Below are 16,696 nucleotides of genomic sequence, written 5' to 3'. Positions count from 1 at the left end.
TAATGGTGCTTCAAGCACTACGTGAATAACACAGCCGAAGGTAGGAGAGATGTGTTCGGGCCTCTTTTTAACTTTTCTCCCGAATCCGAGCGACACCTAATTGGCAGCATATAGCACAGCATTGAGAACTCGCGCTTCGCGTCATCGCGCCTTCAATTTTTCAGATGCAGCACGGACGTCCATCAAGTACGAATAGTTGTATCTCTGCGCCGTCGTTAACGCGCATCCTTCCCCTCGCTTTATTTTTTCCATATTGCGTTTGTTTGCGTTCGTCTCATTTGTAATGTTGCTTTAAACTAGAGCAGAGCATTGCGAGTTCACGACTCACGCCATCGCGTCTTACATATTTCATATGCAAATATTTTTTTCATTTAAAAGAATCATCTGCAATTCCACATCCGCAACCTTGCAGATTTCTCGTCACTTTTTACTTTGTCTAAAGGCAGTTTGACATGTTCATGCTGAAAGGAATTGTGTGTACCGTGCTAAAGTTTCGCGTGTAATGCGGTTCCTTTCAGCATGAAAACGTTCAGTTATAAGATTATTACCTTAAAATTTTTATTCGTCAAGTTAACTAATAATACTGTAACTCCCACTACTGGTGCTGGCACTGCCACTCCTACTACTACTATTTCTACCTCTACCACTACTACCTCTACTACTGCTACTACTACTACTACTACTACTACTACTACTACTACTACTACTATACTACTACTACTACTACTACTACTACTACACTACTACTACTACACTACTACTACTACTACTACTACTACTACTACTACTACTACTACTACTACTACTACTACTACTACTACTTCTACTAGGTACACTTATTTGTCTTGACATGAGTGTTCTTTTTTCACCCACCAGTTCACGGCGATCATCCCGTCGGAGAAGGAGGAGGGCCTGTATCACCTTTTCTTCCACAACTGCCACAACTACCAAGTCCTTTTCTCCGAGCCCAAGGTGCGGCTCAGCTTCGTCATGGAAATCGAGGAGAGGAACGTGCTCAAACTACCTGTCGGCCGGCGAACAGCCTCTCCCCACCCTCTACTTCAGCATGTCCATGATATTCTTCTTCTTCGGCTGCCTCTGGATGCACACACTTCTCTTGAGTCGGTGAGTATCTTCCACGGTGTCCAGGACCGGGAAAACCCGGGATTCACCAGCGGGACAATTATTGAAATTGATAGACAAAGCTATAGACAAAAGAAGGCAAAAGGGATGTGGAGTGATCCTATTGGTGGAAAGCGGGCGGTTGCATTGGACAAAGCAGGCAATTAGACTAACGGAAACCCACGAGAGACCCTATTGTTAGTTCATCATTTTTCCCCTTAGTCTATGAGAACCACCCATCTCAACCAATAGGATCGCTTTATACTCCCTATGTCGTCTTTGTCTATCTCTATTGTCTATCAATTTCAATAATCAGTTCGCAGGGAAAATCTGGTACTTTTTCCAGATACCGGGAATCTTTTCTTTTACCGCTTAGATTCCTATCCTTTTCAAATTTTTCGATAATTTCAAGCACCTCTTTGGTCAATTTACCTCAAAAATTTCCCAAAAGGTGAGTAAATTCTCTAAAACACGCCGGGGCACTGTGGGATCCTTCTTACTTCTTCGATGATTTCTATCTATTTTCAAGATTTTCATGAGTATAGAATGATATTTTTAATTCATTCTCTTCCATCGTCTAATGTGAAGAGCCACTAGTCTAGGCGTCCTCGACTTCAATGTTTGCAAATTTCAATGCAAATTTTTCTGGTGTTAAGGAGGGGAGGGGAGGAGTTGGTGGCAGTCATGGGGCCTGAACCTTAAAACTCACCGAAAAAATTAAATTGCTGATTTAACAATTCAATTGCTAAAAAAAAGTGACTGCAATGTTTCAATGTGGATTTTGCAACAAAAAAATGCTACTTTAACCACTCCCGTAGTTAAATTAGCTTACAATAGTGGTTAAAGTAGCATTTTGTTGTTGTGAAATCTACGTTTGAATATTGCCGTCACTTTTTTTAGCAATTGAATTGTTAAATCAGCAATTAAATTTTTTCCGTGCTGGTTCCAGGGCCCAAGATAGGATGTGGCGGTACTGACAGTATTAGAATTAAAAATTTGAATGTGCACCTAAGAATTGGTTGAAAGATTAAAAAATTCGATATTCATGTCTGAAACTTCGCAGGTTTACGTGGTTTTTCCCAAGAAAATCCTGGGGAAAATTGAGAAAACCTTGATCAGGGAATTAACTCCTGAAAATCAGAGAAAAATCAGGAAAACATCATATTCAAGCTTCCTAGACACCATGATCTTCCCTAGACAGCTGAAAATAATTTTAAAACAAATTTAAATTTTTGACGTCGCATATCGATGGCCAAAGTGTGAAACCACGTATCTCCAATTGCGATGTTGCGTCTGGTCTGCGATCTGGTCGTACTTTATTTTTTCTTTGGAAAACTAGTCATCATAATTTCTCGAAAAATTCCTTGATTTTTCTTCTGAGTCAGCAGAGTATTCCGTAAAAGTTTCAAGCTGTGAAGTTGACTTTTTAAATAGAATCAGACACAGAAACACCGCAACGTAGATACGTGGTTTCGCATTTGGACCATTAATATTTTGCAGTTTACTCTGTGTTATAGCATCAACATGTGTGATTTTTAAAATAAATCAAACTTTTAAAGCCATTTATTTTTCATAACTTTTGTCAAGGTAAATTTCTTATTAATTTTACTTTTAATAAGTACAAAAAGACTTTCCTGACTCGCAGTTTTTAGCAACACTTAACGATTTTAAAAGTCCAAATTTATCAGTTAATTCTGCCAGAGCTACAATCATAATCATTTCAAGAATTTTTAATTTTTTTCTTTTTGCCAGGCATCCTGTTTTCAAAATCCATTATCTGATGGCAAGTCTCATTTTTCTCAAGTCATTATCGCTTTTGTTCCACGGGATCAACTATCATTTCATCGAAGCCAGAGGAGAACGTGTCGCTTCGTGGGCAATCATGTTTTACATCATTCACTTGTAAGTCTACTTTGAGGGTTTTTCTCCCTTCCTCTTTACCTTTTCCTGCCCATTTTCCTTTCTTTCCTCTTCTTCCTTACTATTCCTTGTCATTTTCTTCTCTCTTTTTAATATCTTATTTCCCTTTTTTCTATCTCTTTCTTATTCTTCCTGTTTCCTGCCTCTTTCAATATTTTCTCAAGCTTCACCTAGCTTTTCTTCTTCCCGCCTCTCTTTTGTTCCGTCACGTTTGATCCCTGTTCTCTCTATTTTTCTTATTTTCCTTTTTCTACTTTTCTGCTTTTCATTCCTTCTACTTTTTTATTCCTTTTTCTCTTCTTTATGCTCCTCTTTTTCTGCACCTTTTCCTTTCCTTTCTTATGCTTCTTATCCCTAATGTGTTTCATTTTCTTTTTCATTGGGCTTTTTTTTCCTCCTCCTCTTATCACGCCCTCGTTTCGTTTTACGTTTATTCATTGTTGTTTTTTAAAGACATATCTTTAATAATTAATTTTCCTGCCAGTTTCACAATGGAATCAAGGATAGTGATGATTGTTTATAATCTGTAACGAACATAGTGATTTGTCTGTCCATATGAGCATCAGCCTGACTGATTGTACAAATAAAAAGCATCAATTCAAAGTTTGCGTGGCTCTCCTATTGTTCTCGACATTGAAATCTCATCAAAATGTTTTGGAACGTGAATAGAAAACTCACTTTGATTTTCAAGGAATGTCTGTTGCACTTCTTGAAATTTGTGTGAAATTGTTTCATATTGGACAGATTTAGTTGAAAAGAGTCTAACTTTATCAGGAATTGCTTAATTTTCTCTGATGTTTTATTATTTGAATAGAAAACTAAGCAACACTGATATTTAAAATTTTGTGACTATATTTTTCATAATCAAATTGAAATTAAATTCACAGAAAGTTTGAAGGCATTAAGTAGTTGAGTTCTCTGATAAAAGAATAAAGTATGCGAAAACATTAGGCAACTTAAATCTGTCCAATTTTTTCATGACTTTTTTTCAAAAACGTAAATTGGAAAATGTCTCCTTATCCCTTTCATCTTACTTCTTTCCAGATTGAAAGGTTTGGTTTTGATCATTACGATTTTACTCGTCGGCACTGGGTGGACCTTCATCAAGTACATTCTTTCGGACAAGGAAAAGAAAATATTCATGTTTGCCATTCCACTTCAAGTAAGCATGACCAAACTGTTTTTTTATTAAATTTATGGAAGCACAATATTTGAAATAATGTGTTTTTGGTAAAAATTAATTACCCCAAGCCAATTCCTCAACATTTTAAAGAAATCAAAAACTCCACGAAACAAAAACTTCTCCAAAATTTCAGAGATGATGAAAATAAAACCACGCACAGGATAGCAAGAAATTCTATGCTGGCTAAATTTAATTATTATTAGATCTGATAATCCTCACTTCCTCACAAGAAGCCAAATGAGCAGGATTTTCTATTAAAACCGAGCTCTTTTTGTACCAATGTCAATTTAAAAAATGGCTGAAAAGTGAATTTGTCAGCATTTTTACACTCAATATCTAGCAGAAATACTGGAATATTAGAGGGTTGATCGTTGAAATTGATAGACAAAAAGGATTTGGAATGATCCTATTGATGCAGGCAAATTGGTCCTACTGGTTGCAATGAACAAAGGAGGTAGGTAATAGACTAACTAACGGCAACTCATGAGAGACCCTTAGTTAGTCCATCATTTACCCCCATAGTCTATGAGAACCACCCAAATGGGCCTGTTGCAAACTTTTGCTGTAGCAAAACTAAGATTTGTCTCTTATAGATAATGCCTCAAAAATCACGATGAGCGCATTGGCAAAGTCTGAAATGCACTCATAACTTCACAATCTGCGTAAGAAATTTGCGGTTTTTTGAGCTTCCCGCTTCAAAAACGATACTACGGCACAGGTGAACATTTTGTTAGAGGAGTCGTTCCATCGTCGGCAATATTCATCATGGCCGACGCCAATTCGCCAAAACACGTGTGATGAGACGAGATAACACCTGAACAGCATTAGACCAGATAACAATCGGCGTGTTTACGTTCATATTTTCCTCGCCCGCCTTAATTGACCTTGAACTCTCCTCGAATTACGCGCGGAACTGCGGAAGCGTCGGCCATGATGAACATTGCCGACGATGGAACGACTCCTCTAACAAAATGTTCACCTGTGCCGTAGTATCGTTTTTGAAGCGGGAAGCTCAAAAAAACGCAAATTTCTTACGCAGATTGTGAAGTTATGAGTGCATTTCAGACTTTGCCGATGCGCCCATCGTGATTTTTGAGGCATCATCTATAGGAAACAACTCTTATTTTTGCTCTAGCAAAAGTTTGCAACAGGCCCATTAACCCCTAGAATTGCTCTGTAATCATTATGTCCTCTTTTTCTATCACTTTTTCTATCAATTTCAACAATCAGCCCACTAAGAAGATAAAATAGATGAAAAGAATCTTATTCCTCCAAAAAATAACAACGTGCTGTGCAAGGTCCGGAAAAACAAAACAACAGCTCAACATATTTTTTTAAAAAATGCAATTAAGAAGGCTGATAAATTCCATTTTCAGCCCACTTCTTTTCGACATTGATATATAGAAAGTTAGATTTGAAAAGCGCATGGTTCTCAGCGCGCTGATCATTGAAATCTTTGGACAAAGCTATAGAAAAAGGAGATAAAAAGAAAATAGAGCTATCCTGTTGGTTGAAACAAGTGGTTGATACACACTAAAGGGAAAAATTATGGATTAACTGTAGGGTCTCTCAAGGGTTGCTGTCTGTTAAGCTATGACTTACCTTCTTTGTCCATTGCAACCACCGGTTTTAAACAGTAGGATCCCTTCATTTTACCTTTGTCTCCTTTGTCCATAGCTTTGTCGATCAATTCCTCCTGTCAGTCGGCAGAAGGCTGTAAGGAATCAAATTTAATCATTAACTCCAGGTCTGGTAGTAATATTGTCATCAAATAATTCCAAAATATAGCTGGCACCGAATTTCTTGGTAACCTTTTCGTAGGTTTTTATGTTACAATAAAATTTCCAAAAATTCTCAGGGGCTAACTGTATTTAAAAGTTTTAAAAAAATTGTGGGAAGGTTAAGAGGAAGAAATTATCAAAATTTTCAATGAAAACAAAGAAAACGAAAAAATATAGGGATCTACTGTACTATCTAATCTAGCTAATTATTTTTCAGGTTCTGGCAAACATCGCTTACATCATTGTAGACGAATCGGAAGAAGGGGACATAGAATATAGAAACTGGTCAGATATTTTCCAGCTGGTTGACCTCTTTTGCTGCGGCGCCATCTTATTCCCAGTCGTCTGGTAAAATTTCTTTGCTCAGTTTCCGATTTTCCTTTCTGATTTGCAACGTCAACATTTTTACTTTCATTCAGATATTGCATGTAGGTCATTTCATATCATTTTAACCTGTTTACTCAACACACCTTCTCAGACCTCAATGAAATTTTCTCTGTATGTCTCTGAACGAAAGGTTTCTTACAAATTTACACCCTTCTCCGTCTTAAACTTTCAGGAATCAAAGTTTGAAGGCTCTTCGCTAAAACTTAATTTTGGAGGTACAAAATAGCTAGGGTTGTTCAGCAATATTCCAACGGTTTTGTATAAAAATTGCTTTCAATTTCAAATTGACTCCAATAATTTTATGCTTTTTTTCATATCAGGTATTTGTGCCACAGAATCTGCGTTTTAAAATAATCCATCTGAAGTTGCCATCCCTAGTTCCGAGTATTTTTAAGCCTCGTGTGTTTGAAAAATTTGCCTTTTTTTTCCTATCAGGTCCATCCGGCATCTGCAAGAAGCATCGCTAACTGATGGGAAAGCAGCCATCAACCTCCGGAAGCTGAAACTTTTCAGGCATTTCTACATTATGATAGTGTGCTATGTGTATTTCACAAGAATCATAGTTTATTTATTAAAAGTAAGTAAAAAGTTTACCTCCTGTTTTTCTTGTAAGCGGGCATTCAAATTTTTCATCATTTTTCAATGCTAAATGAAAAATCACAATCTCGCTTCGGAGTTAATTACAGTAATTCTCATTGTTCAGCTTGTTTTTTACGTGAAATTATGAAGAGGCTACGTTCACTAGAATGCTTAAATTCGTACCTTGTCTAGTGATCCATCATTGTATTACTATTAAATCTATCTAAATTTTTCACAGAGTCGATAATCGATCTATGTTTAATTTTTCAGATTACAGTGCCTTTCCAGTATGAATGGCTGTATGAGCTGTTTAACGAAGGAACTGTCCTCATATTTTTCATCCTGAGTGGCTACAAGTTCCGACCAGCCTCTGCTAATCCTTATTTTCAAGTCAGTTTAGACGATGACGATGAAGATATGGATATAGTGTAAGTAGAATCGATGAAAACGAAGTAATACTTTATTCAAGGTTTATGTCAAGTTAGTGGATAAAGTGAAGTACTTTTACCGAATGAGTCAGGAAAGAGTTTGAAAATGTTCCCCGAAGATTTAGATAATGTCTAAAATTTTCACATAAGATTCAAAAGTCAGAAAAAAGTCATGAAAGGACAGGTGCAAATTGTAAGAGCTGTTCTGATCCTAAAGTATCCCGTGTTCTCTCTTAGAATTAGCTAATTTTTTTATGCATTTGCTCTGATTTAACCATGAATGCAAAGTTGCCTTTTTTCCTTTCAAATCTTTTCTTGAGCACATTGTAAAGACAACACATTCAAAGAAAGAAACAGCCAACTCTGAGTTTACAATCGGAAACTTCAGTATTTTCAGGAAAAAACATGTGAAAATCTAACTTCAGATACTGAAAACTACCTTTGTCTTGTGATGAAACCTCAAAATTGAGTCAGAGTCTCAAATTTATGATAAGGAATGAAAAATTTACCCAGTAGAAACATTTCGCTGAAATTTGTGAAAAATTTTAGGGTGGATGAAGGCCTCTCGGGCACTCGTCCTCTGCTTAAAGCTATGTAGAAAGTCTAGACAAAGTCAGGAATTTCTTTGATACACATTGAAGTCAGATTTGCCTTGGAGGTCTAGAAAATAGTTCATAACTTTTCAGTAGAAGTGGCTCAATCGAATGGATGGTTGCTGGAAGAGCGCAAAATTTAAAAAAAGATCAATAAAACTGCGGATTTTCTTCTCCATGATATTTTTTTAAAAATTGACAACTCTTTCCGCCATGCATCTATTTGAAAGGTCAAATGACGAATTTAACTGAACTCACCCTAAGCACACCACAGGTTGCCTAATTTATTTTGATACTTTATTTTTAAATCAGAAAACTGTGAAACATTGAAACTTGAAAGTTTGTGAGAATGTTCTTCATAGTATAAGGTAAATTCACCAGAAGTTTAAAGACGTTAAGCAGTTTACTGCTGTGATAGTGAAGAGAGCTGTAAGTGATACATTTTTGAAATCGAGTTTCCTTCAAAATTCGTCTAATTTCTTTTAGATGAAATAATTGAAATTCCTAAAACAGCGAAATTCATCTTAATTGTATAAAAACAAGACATGCGAGAAAGCCGTAAGTGCAACAAAATGACGTAGTTTTAACCAGACAGCAGTAAGTGACAGTATTCCTCCAGACAGCCGATGAAAACAGTGCTTTCAAGTAAAGTGCCGCCCTCTCCTGCGAATTTCTAACCTGAAAATGCGTTTGTTGTGTGTCTAAAACGCAACCACGAAGGCATGCAGAAGATAGCACTTACGGCTGTCTCACCTAACAATAACTTAGCATGAAAATGAATAATACCCTTTTTATGTAATGGAAATAAAATCAGTCAATTCTTAATCACCCAAATGATTTCTAGGAGTCTTTTGGACGATTAGTGGCAATTTGACAAAGAACAGAGGCTTCTTTTCAGAAGTTTCTGAGCCCGTTTTCTCAAAACTTAATTTTTACATTTACTGCTCTCTTTGCTCTCACGGCAGTTTGTTCTCTGTCAAAAATTAAAACATTAAAAGAAATTTGACAACGCCCCATGTAGTCAGGCTGGACCCAATTAAATCTTTGAAAATAAGTCCAAAAATAGTGCACATTTTTTCTATTTTATTCTATTCCACTTCACTTTTTCAACTTTCGGCAAGGAGATTTTGTTTTCAAAATTTTTATCGAGACCAAATCGTAATAAATCTCATGCTGACTGCAGAACTGTTTTGGAGAGATTTTTAGCAATTATTCGGAAAATAATCGTTCTTTATGTAAGTTTGGATTTTTCCAAAAAAATCAGATTTTTCTCTTATAACAGATTTTTCTGGAGAAAAATACAAGTCTCATATAACAATTGCAATTTTCAATCTATTCCCTATAGCTTAGACTGCGTCCATTCCTCAGTTTTTTTTTATCCACTGCAGCCAAAAATCTCTTTGGTCTTTTCCCAGCACTTTTTAGTTTGACAAAAATCAGCCTCTCCAAAGAATGGGTTTTTTTAGCCTGAAGATAAGATCCAAACATATTTTTTCTTATTTTGGATAAGTCTTGAAAAATTAAATTTTCAACCCTCCTATTCTTAAAGTCTTCATGGGTATTAGCGTCATCATCCATAGTTATCTGTCTCTAATCCGTTGAGACATTATTGCTCTTTATTCAAAATCGAAGAAAATTGTTTATAATTCCGTGTAGAAGATAACAATAAAACATTGATAGAAAATGATAACATTAAAAAAATAAACAACCCCACAAAAACTGCCCAATCTTCCAGGGATACATCCAAGATGCATCAATTTTTTTTCAAAAGTCAACAAAAGTTTCCTCGCAATTTTCTCTAATTTTCAATTCTTTTTGTTTCTAGGATCAGTCAATGCGGGGTCACCGAAGGACTCACAAAACTATCCAGGACCATCAACGACGACGAGAAAGACACATCATCGTTACTCCTCTCAAAGCGCGAAAGCAGTCACGAGTACGATTAGACACAGCAAGCATCTACGATCATCTTGTCTCCCTTCTGACAAAAGAACGTAATTTTACTACGGCCGTGATGAATCCTGTTGTCCAAGTTGCCAGGTTGTGCAATTAAACTTCGATATTTTCCCAGCACAGTCTGGCAAAATTGCAGATCATACAATTTAATGTTTTCCTGGGCTCATCCGGAAGTGTAGTTACGCCCTTTTGTCAGCTTAGCAAGGATCTGTCACTCCTGCATTCCATGCTCAGTTTTGACGGAAGTAAATCGTATCCCCAGGAAGCGTACATCTCGGGGAATATTCCTAGCTCCTGTGTTTCCGAGCGTGGACATCGCAACTTGGGGTTCTGATTCGCGATTTTTCACGAACCTCTGAACCTCTGGTTTCAAGGTGGCCATGATCAGGGAGAATCGAGGATTCGGGGGAAATTTATGTCTGGAAAAATGGATGAAAATCAGAAGAAACATAGAGGATAAGAAGAAGCAGGAACGTTAAAAAAAATCGAGAAAAATTAGAGGACATTGAAATAGAATCAGGAAAGAAAAGGAGTAGTCTGAGGAAAGGAAAGAGGTTCATGGAATGGAGAGAAATTAGGAAAATGTAAACGTCAAAGACAATAGGGGATGAATGGTTTAAAATTCAGGAGAAACAAAAGATGTAGGAAAGTGAGGGAAAACTTTGAGATTTCATGGGAAGAGAAGGAATCTCAGTGAAAATTGTGGCCAACCATTGGAAACAAGAAAGTGCCAGATCTCATGAAAGAAAGTCAGGGAAAAAGCAGAGGAAGACCAGAGAAAATGGTGAAAAGTCAAGGAATATGGAAAAAGTCAGAGAGAACTGAAAGAAATCAGGGATGACACCCTAGGAAAAAGGATTTTAGGAAGTCGTGGACAGAGATGCATAATTAAATTTATTTTCCGTGAAATGCCAGCAATTTTTAAAGGGCTGGATATGCAATTGGCAATACAGTAGAGCCCGCATATAACGAAGTTCACGATTTTCAGAAAAACTCGTCATATCCGGAACTTCTTTAAAAGCGAGTTCACTGTATTCGGGCTCCACTGTAGTTATCTGAAAATTCAATTTAAAACTTTGGCATTTGACTCATGATATTTTTTTTTTTCAAAATTAACATTTTACTTTGTCTGTGCGTTTTATAGTATGCTGAATCCATAGTGCAAGTTTTAAAGAATTTCATCTTATAAAGTTATGTGATATTTTGCATCTCCGGCCATGGAGGACAAACAAAGCCAGGGAAAAACTGAAAAGAATTAGAAAAAACGAATGTGAGAGAGAAAAAGAAGGAATAATTCAGGGAAGGGAGAAGAAATCCAGGAACAAGAGAAGAAATTGAGGAAAAACTGAGAAATTCAGGGGAAGTAGTAAAAATTTAGAGAAAACAAGAAAAATTCACAGAGAACAAAGAGAATCGACGGAATATAGAAAAGAGTCACCAAAAACAACTTGCCTCTAGAGAACCAGGATAAGTCTGAGAATTCTGTCTACTGTGGCCACCTTGCAACTGAATCACAAAAGCGGAGGATATTCCTAATTCGTATTATGTCCATAAAATAATCAAGGTTTCCAAGTTATGCAATGAAATGAGGACAGTTTACACAATTTAAATGGGGAACTTGATCTAGAACTTTTTGTCAGCAATGCCAATCATTGGAACCTCTTAATATGTGAGCACTTTAATTTGTTTGATTGTATTTTCCTTAAGCTGTTACTTCATGCACAAGTCATTTCTCTACGTAGAATTTTTGTTTTATGAAAATGATCGCAGCCTAGTTCTTGCCAGTAACATCAACTGTTAAATTAGGGCTTTGAAAAAGTCTGAAAAAAAGTTTCAAAACGTACGTTTTGGGAAACCCTTCTTTTTCTTTTTTAAGTTGAATGGACTACTAGACAAGGTATGAATTTAAGCATTCTTATATGTGTATTCTCTTCAAACCCGCAGAACATGATTTACGCAATAAAAATTACTAGAATCGACTCCCAGCTAAGACATCAACAATTTTATTTAGCACTAGTTACGAAAATCAAAATTCCCCCCTCCTAAGAAAAACAAAAGTCCACATGAATCAAATTGCGCAGCTTGTAACAGTTGAGCTGAAGCACGGAGATTGAGGTTATGTTACTTTCGTATTGTAGAGAACTTCACGGCAATGTTCAGTGTGCAGTTTAACTCAAGTAGATTACGTTTTCTTCTATAAGAGGGAAGTTTGACTTTATGAATTGAAAAACGTGAATGTCTTTATTGGGAGGTACTTTCAGTCATTTTCGTGGTAAAAATCGGGTTTCACGTCAAATTTTAATGGGGATTCATGTGTCATACCTAATGCTTAAAGTTGTGCCTTATCGTCTACCGGTCCCTTATGAAGCAAGAAGAACAAAATTCGAAGAATAATTTGTATTTACTCGTAAAATAAATGTATATTTTGAGGCATATTAATTGAGGAATGGGTTTAAAAAACGACCTTATCATTTTCTTCTTTTTCTGTCTCTCTTTTTGTATCAAATTTCTCATTGTGTGTCAATTTTTAACGACCTTCTTTTCAATGCATCGCATCGATAGATGTGTTTGTATGCTTTGTTATGTAAATATTTTGTTTCCTTTCTTAAGGCCTCCAAGTGAGGATTTTTTTATTTCCACGAACTTTCTCTGTATTTTAGACCATTAATTCCTTCTTTTTATTTTTCTGAAAATCCTAGGGTCTAATTTTGTCAATTGAAGGTTCAATATTTATATTTTATTGCATTTAAAGGTTACTAAATTGGACAAATTTAAAACGATCCAGCATAGCTGCATTTCATCTTTTTTCTTTTTTTTTCAGAGAACTAAACCATTCAACGCTTTCAAACTTCAAGTGACTTTACCTTTGTTTATGAAGGGTACATTCTCAAAATTTCCGGTTTCAGTGTTGCCTAGATTTGGGGTCAAAAAATAAAAAATCAGAGTACATTAGGCATCGTCTGATCCAGCTAGGCTCATCCTTGTTGAATTTGTCCAATTAGTACGAACAAGAATATTTTTATTACCTTAAAAGAATAGTCAATTTTTGCTGAAGTGCTGTGCAAATTCGTACATGCTACACAAAATTATTCAAGTATGTGATCATTCGTTCGAAGAACGGCGATTTCCTCACTCTGTTAATGGCAACCAATTATCTGGTGTTTATAGATTGGATCGATGAAGATATTTGTCTTTTATGTGTCTCTTTATTTTCTAGTCCAGTTATAAAAAATTATTTAAGTAAATTTAATAATGAAATGGAAGAAATTTTTTAATTTAAAGTTGTGTGCGAATATCTAATTTTGAGTGAGAAACTTTACTTTCAAAAGCTCAAGGTGCTCACGACGTTGTAAAGAACATCCCGTCAAATAAAAGACTTTCATTTGGCGCCAAAATGTACAATTTTCCACACAACCTGTTAGGGGAATACTTGTCAAATTATAAAGTAATAACTTGTATTTTTCCAGTTTTCATGAAAGATCTTTCGTATTTGATCAAGTGTTTTTAAAATTTCGATCAAATATGTTCTTAATTTTCATTGGATTTTTGTCAAAGTTCGATCTTACTATTTGTAAAGTTTGATTTTATTTTGGTAAAGTTTTGATCAAACGTTTATTAAATTTGAAAGATATGTTTGTACAATTTCGATCTAATTTTTGTCTAAGAAGAATATCAATTTTATAACTTCTAATTTTAGGCATGTCTTGATCCCATTAGTTGAAACGTATGGTTGCTGTTCCACTTCCACCAATAGAATTGCTGCATTTTCCCTTTGTCTTCTTTGTCTATCGCTTTGTCTATCCATTTCAATAATCAGCTCGCTGGATTCAAAATTTTGTACCCTTATAGTCAAGATTTGGTTTCTGTACAGTTGTTCCAAAATACAGGCTAATAATTGACATTGCTGAACAAAATGATAGACGAAGGAGACAAGGGAAAATGGAGCGATCCTATCGGTTGAAGTGGGTGGTTGCAATGGACAAAAAAAGTATGTAATAGACTAACTCGTGGCCTACCTAATGAGACCCCATAGTTAGTACATCATTTTTTATTTCTCCTAGTTTGTAAAAACCACTTCTTTCAACCAATAAGATCGCTCCGTTCCCTTTTTTCTCTTTGCCTATTGCTTTGTTTATAAATCTCAATTGGGTGTATTTCTGTCAAACATAACAATGTGCATTATGACGTGAGCTTTGTTATGCATGTATTCTAATGGGTCTCAGGGCTAATGTCTAAATGCACATAGTTCCGTTTGATAGAAATACGTCCAATTATCAACCTGCAGTATCTGCATTCATGAATAAGTATTTAGCTTTCAGAAAGAGTTGAAGAACCTTTCTGATCCATCAGACTGCATTTGGCGCTAAAAAGAACTAACTCATCACACTTATACAAATTAATGCATGCTAAAAAAGCATATGTCCAAGAACTTATGAGCCCTAGCATCCTGTGTAATCAACAGAAGCCAGGGCTAATGAGTTTTTGGCTTATTTGTAAGAGCACATCTATGCTTAAAAAGTACAAGCCTTATCAATGGTCAATGTAGGAAAAAGCATATCTCAGTTTGTGATGCTGTAGTTTTCTCTAGAAAAAAACTACCCAACAGTTAGAATTGAAATTTTCAGGGCATTTCCTTCTTTCATTCTAAGAAGATTACAGAATATTGCAAGAAGAATTTTAAATTCATCGTCTTTGAAGGAGAAAAAGCATAATCCAAGATTTTCAAATGCTGCAATTCTGTTGTGCTAATGAAAAACGCTGTATAAACATTTGAGAGTTGCCAAATTTTCTCCAGTAAATTTTTATAAAGAGAGTTATGAATATTTCCGCTCAAAATTTTCCGATAATTGAAATTTGAGTGCAAATAAAATTCTCTGAAAAATATTCATAGAGACGTATTTTATCAAAGGAAATTTGGCAATGTCCTATACAACGTTCTTCCTTCGCATGGCAGAAATGAGATAAGCATTTCCTACACTGAGTCATCGATCTGTTGTTTCAAAAATGACTCAAATAAGTTGGTTCCTTTTTTCAAAATGCAGTCCAACTCATCATTCTGCAAAATGGATTTTAAAAAATAATGTTACATCCTTTAGAAAGCTCCATCAGGTGTACGCTATTTATTGAATGGTCCTGTTCAGTGAAATTTGAATGGAGTAGTATATGGATGGAAGCAGAGAAAAAAAATGAGTCAATCATGTTCGGGACAGAATTGAAAATGTTTTAAAAATGAAGCTGTCCCTCTGTGTAAAAGTATCATAGGTAGACTCGAAAAACGTTTTTGTTGTCGAAAGAGGTTTCTTTAAATTTGATGGTAGCTAGTTTTCTATCAGCTAAAGAACTTAAAATTTTGTTTTTTGGTGCTGTGTTCAGACAGATTGTACTTACATGAGCCTTAGACTAGCAGGCTGACTGTGAAAATTGATAGATAAAAGGATAGACATGAAAGACATAGGGAGTTGGGAGTATGGAGCGATCCTATCGGTTGAGATGGTTAGTTCCTGTAGACTAAGGGAGACAATGATGAACTAACTATTGGGTCTCCGGTGAGTTGTTGTTGGTTAGTTTATTACCTACCTCTTTTGTCCATTGCAACCTCCCGCTTCCACCAGTAGGATCCCTTCATATTTCTTACGTCTTCTTTGTCTGTTGTTTTTTCCACCAATTTCAACAATCAGCCTGCAGACATTGGCTAATTTTATCTGATTTTTTTATTTTATAAACTAAAAACCAAGCAACAGTAAACTTGACATGTTTCAGTATATTTATCATCATCTGCGGTAATTGCGCACAAAGTTTAAAGGTGTCAAACAGTTTAGTCTTTCATTCTGATTCTAAAAAAGGGACTAATTTCTGTGACTCGTCTATTAAACCACCTATCTGCACATGGAAATAAGTGGCACTTACTTTGTTTCTGTAATAAGCCAAAAAAAGTAGTTGCTGGTTTTGTACAATGCACTCCATTTGTATTTCATGTAGTGGTTCGTTTAAGCAGCATCTTTCGGAAGACATTTTGTATTTTTTCGATCCCTCTCAAAAACGTTGCATCTACCATGTCTTCTTCCATGCATATAGGTGCTTTTATTCAGGAATGAGAAAGTTGGCTCTTCTTCGTCTCTGTTTGTTCTGAGAGAATCGTTTAAACCGTGTTCAAGCTAAGTTTCTGATGATTCCTCTAGACAAAAGTCTGATCTCCAAGAAGTCGTTTCCTTGTTGAGAGTTGAAAATCAGTTTTAATTATTTTTTGTTGTTTGAGATTCTTCATTTGTTTTGTAAAATATTACTTGTTTAAAGTTTGTGCATAGTTTCTAATAAATATATTAAAAAAGTAATTATTGGAAAGCTCCAGCTGTTTGTTTAATTCACACTTAAAACCTGACAGAAGTTCCTGAAAGATCCCGGAATTTTGAAGTGAAAGTTACCACCAATGATCATTCGGACTAAATTTTGTAATAAGAAACTAATGTCTGGCTCATATGCCAAAGAAATTATCTGCACAGGGAGACTGTGCGAAATATTATACCTTGTTCCCAAAATGAGATGGAAACATTGCATCCTTATTGCAAAATGAGGTCCATTTACTTTGATGCAAATTACAAAGTAAAGTACATTTTATCGTTGGCTAAACTGGAAAAATGTGCACCTTTATTTCTATGTTCATATATTTTTGGTCATATTTCATTTTCTAAAATGAAGACAAACCAAAATAACTTATCAAAATTTTTGCGAATAATTTGGAATGAGTGA

The 16,696-nt window shown here is 35.6% G+C and overlaps 1 protein-coding gene across 1 annotated transcript in view; it reads left to right on the top strand.

The window, feature by feature from the left end:
• Nucleotides 1-16,281, top strand: part of LOC109036042 (protein GPR107) — an 88,922-nt gene extending 72,641 nt beyond the window's left edge. The window contains 8 exon segments of the mRNA XM_019049951.2: nt 877-1,013; nt 1,015-1,125; nt 2,875-3,024; nt 4,087-4,204; nt 6,224-6,354; nt 6,829-6,970; nt 7,243-7,400; nt 9,819-16,281. Of these exon segments, the coding sequence (XP_018905496.2) occupies nt 877-1,013; nt 1,015-1,125; nt 2,875-3,024; nt 4,087-4,204; nt 6,224-6,354; nt 6,829-6,970; nt 7,243-7,400; nt 9,819-9,939 (1,068 nt within the window). The 3' untranslated portion in view covers nt 9,940-16,281.
• Nucleotides 16,282-16,696: the final 415 nt, after the last annotated feature.

This window comes from Bemisia tabaci, chromosome 10 (assembly GCF_918797505.1).
Source record: "Bemisia tabaci chromosome 10, PGI_BMITA_v3".
NCBI lineage: Eukaryota > Metazoa > Arthropoda > Insecta > Hemiptera > Aleyrodidae > Bemisia > Bemisia tabaci.
The sequence above is the reverse complement of the archived record's forward strand: the minus strand, read 5'-3'. Positions and strand labels throughout refer to the sequence as shown.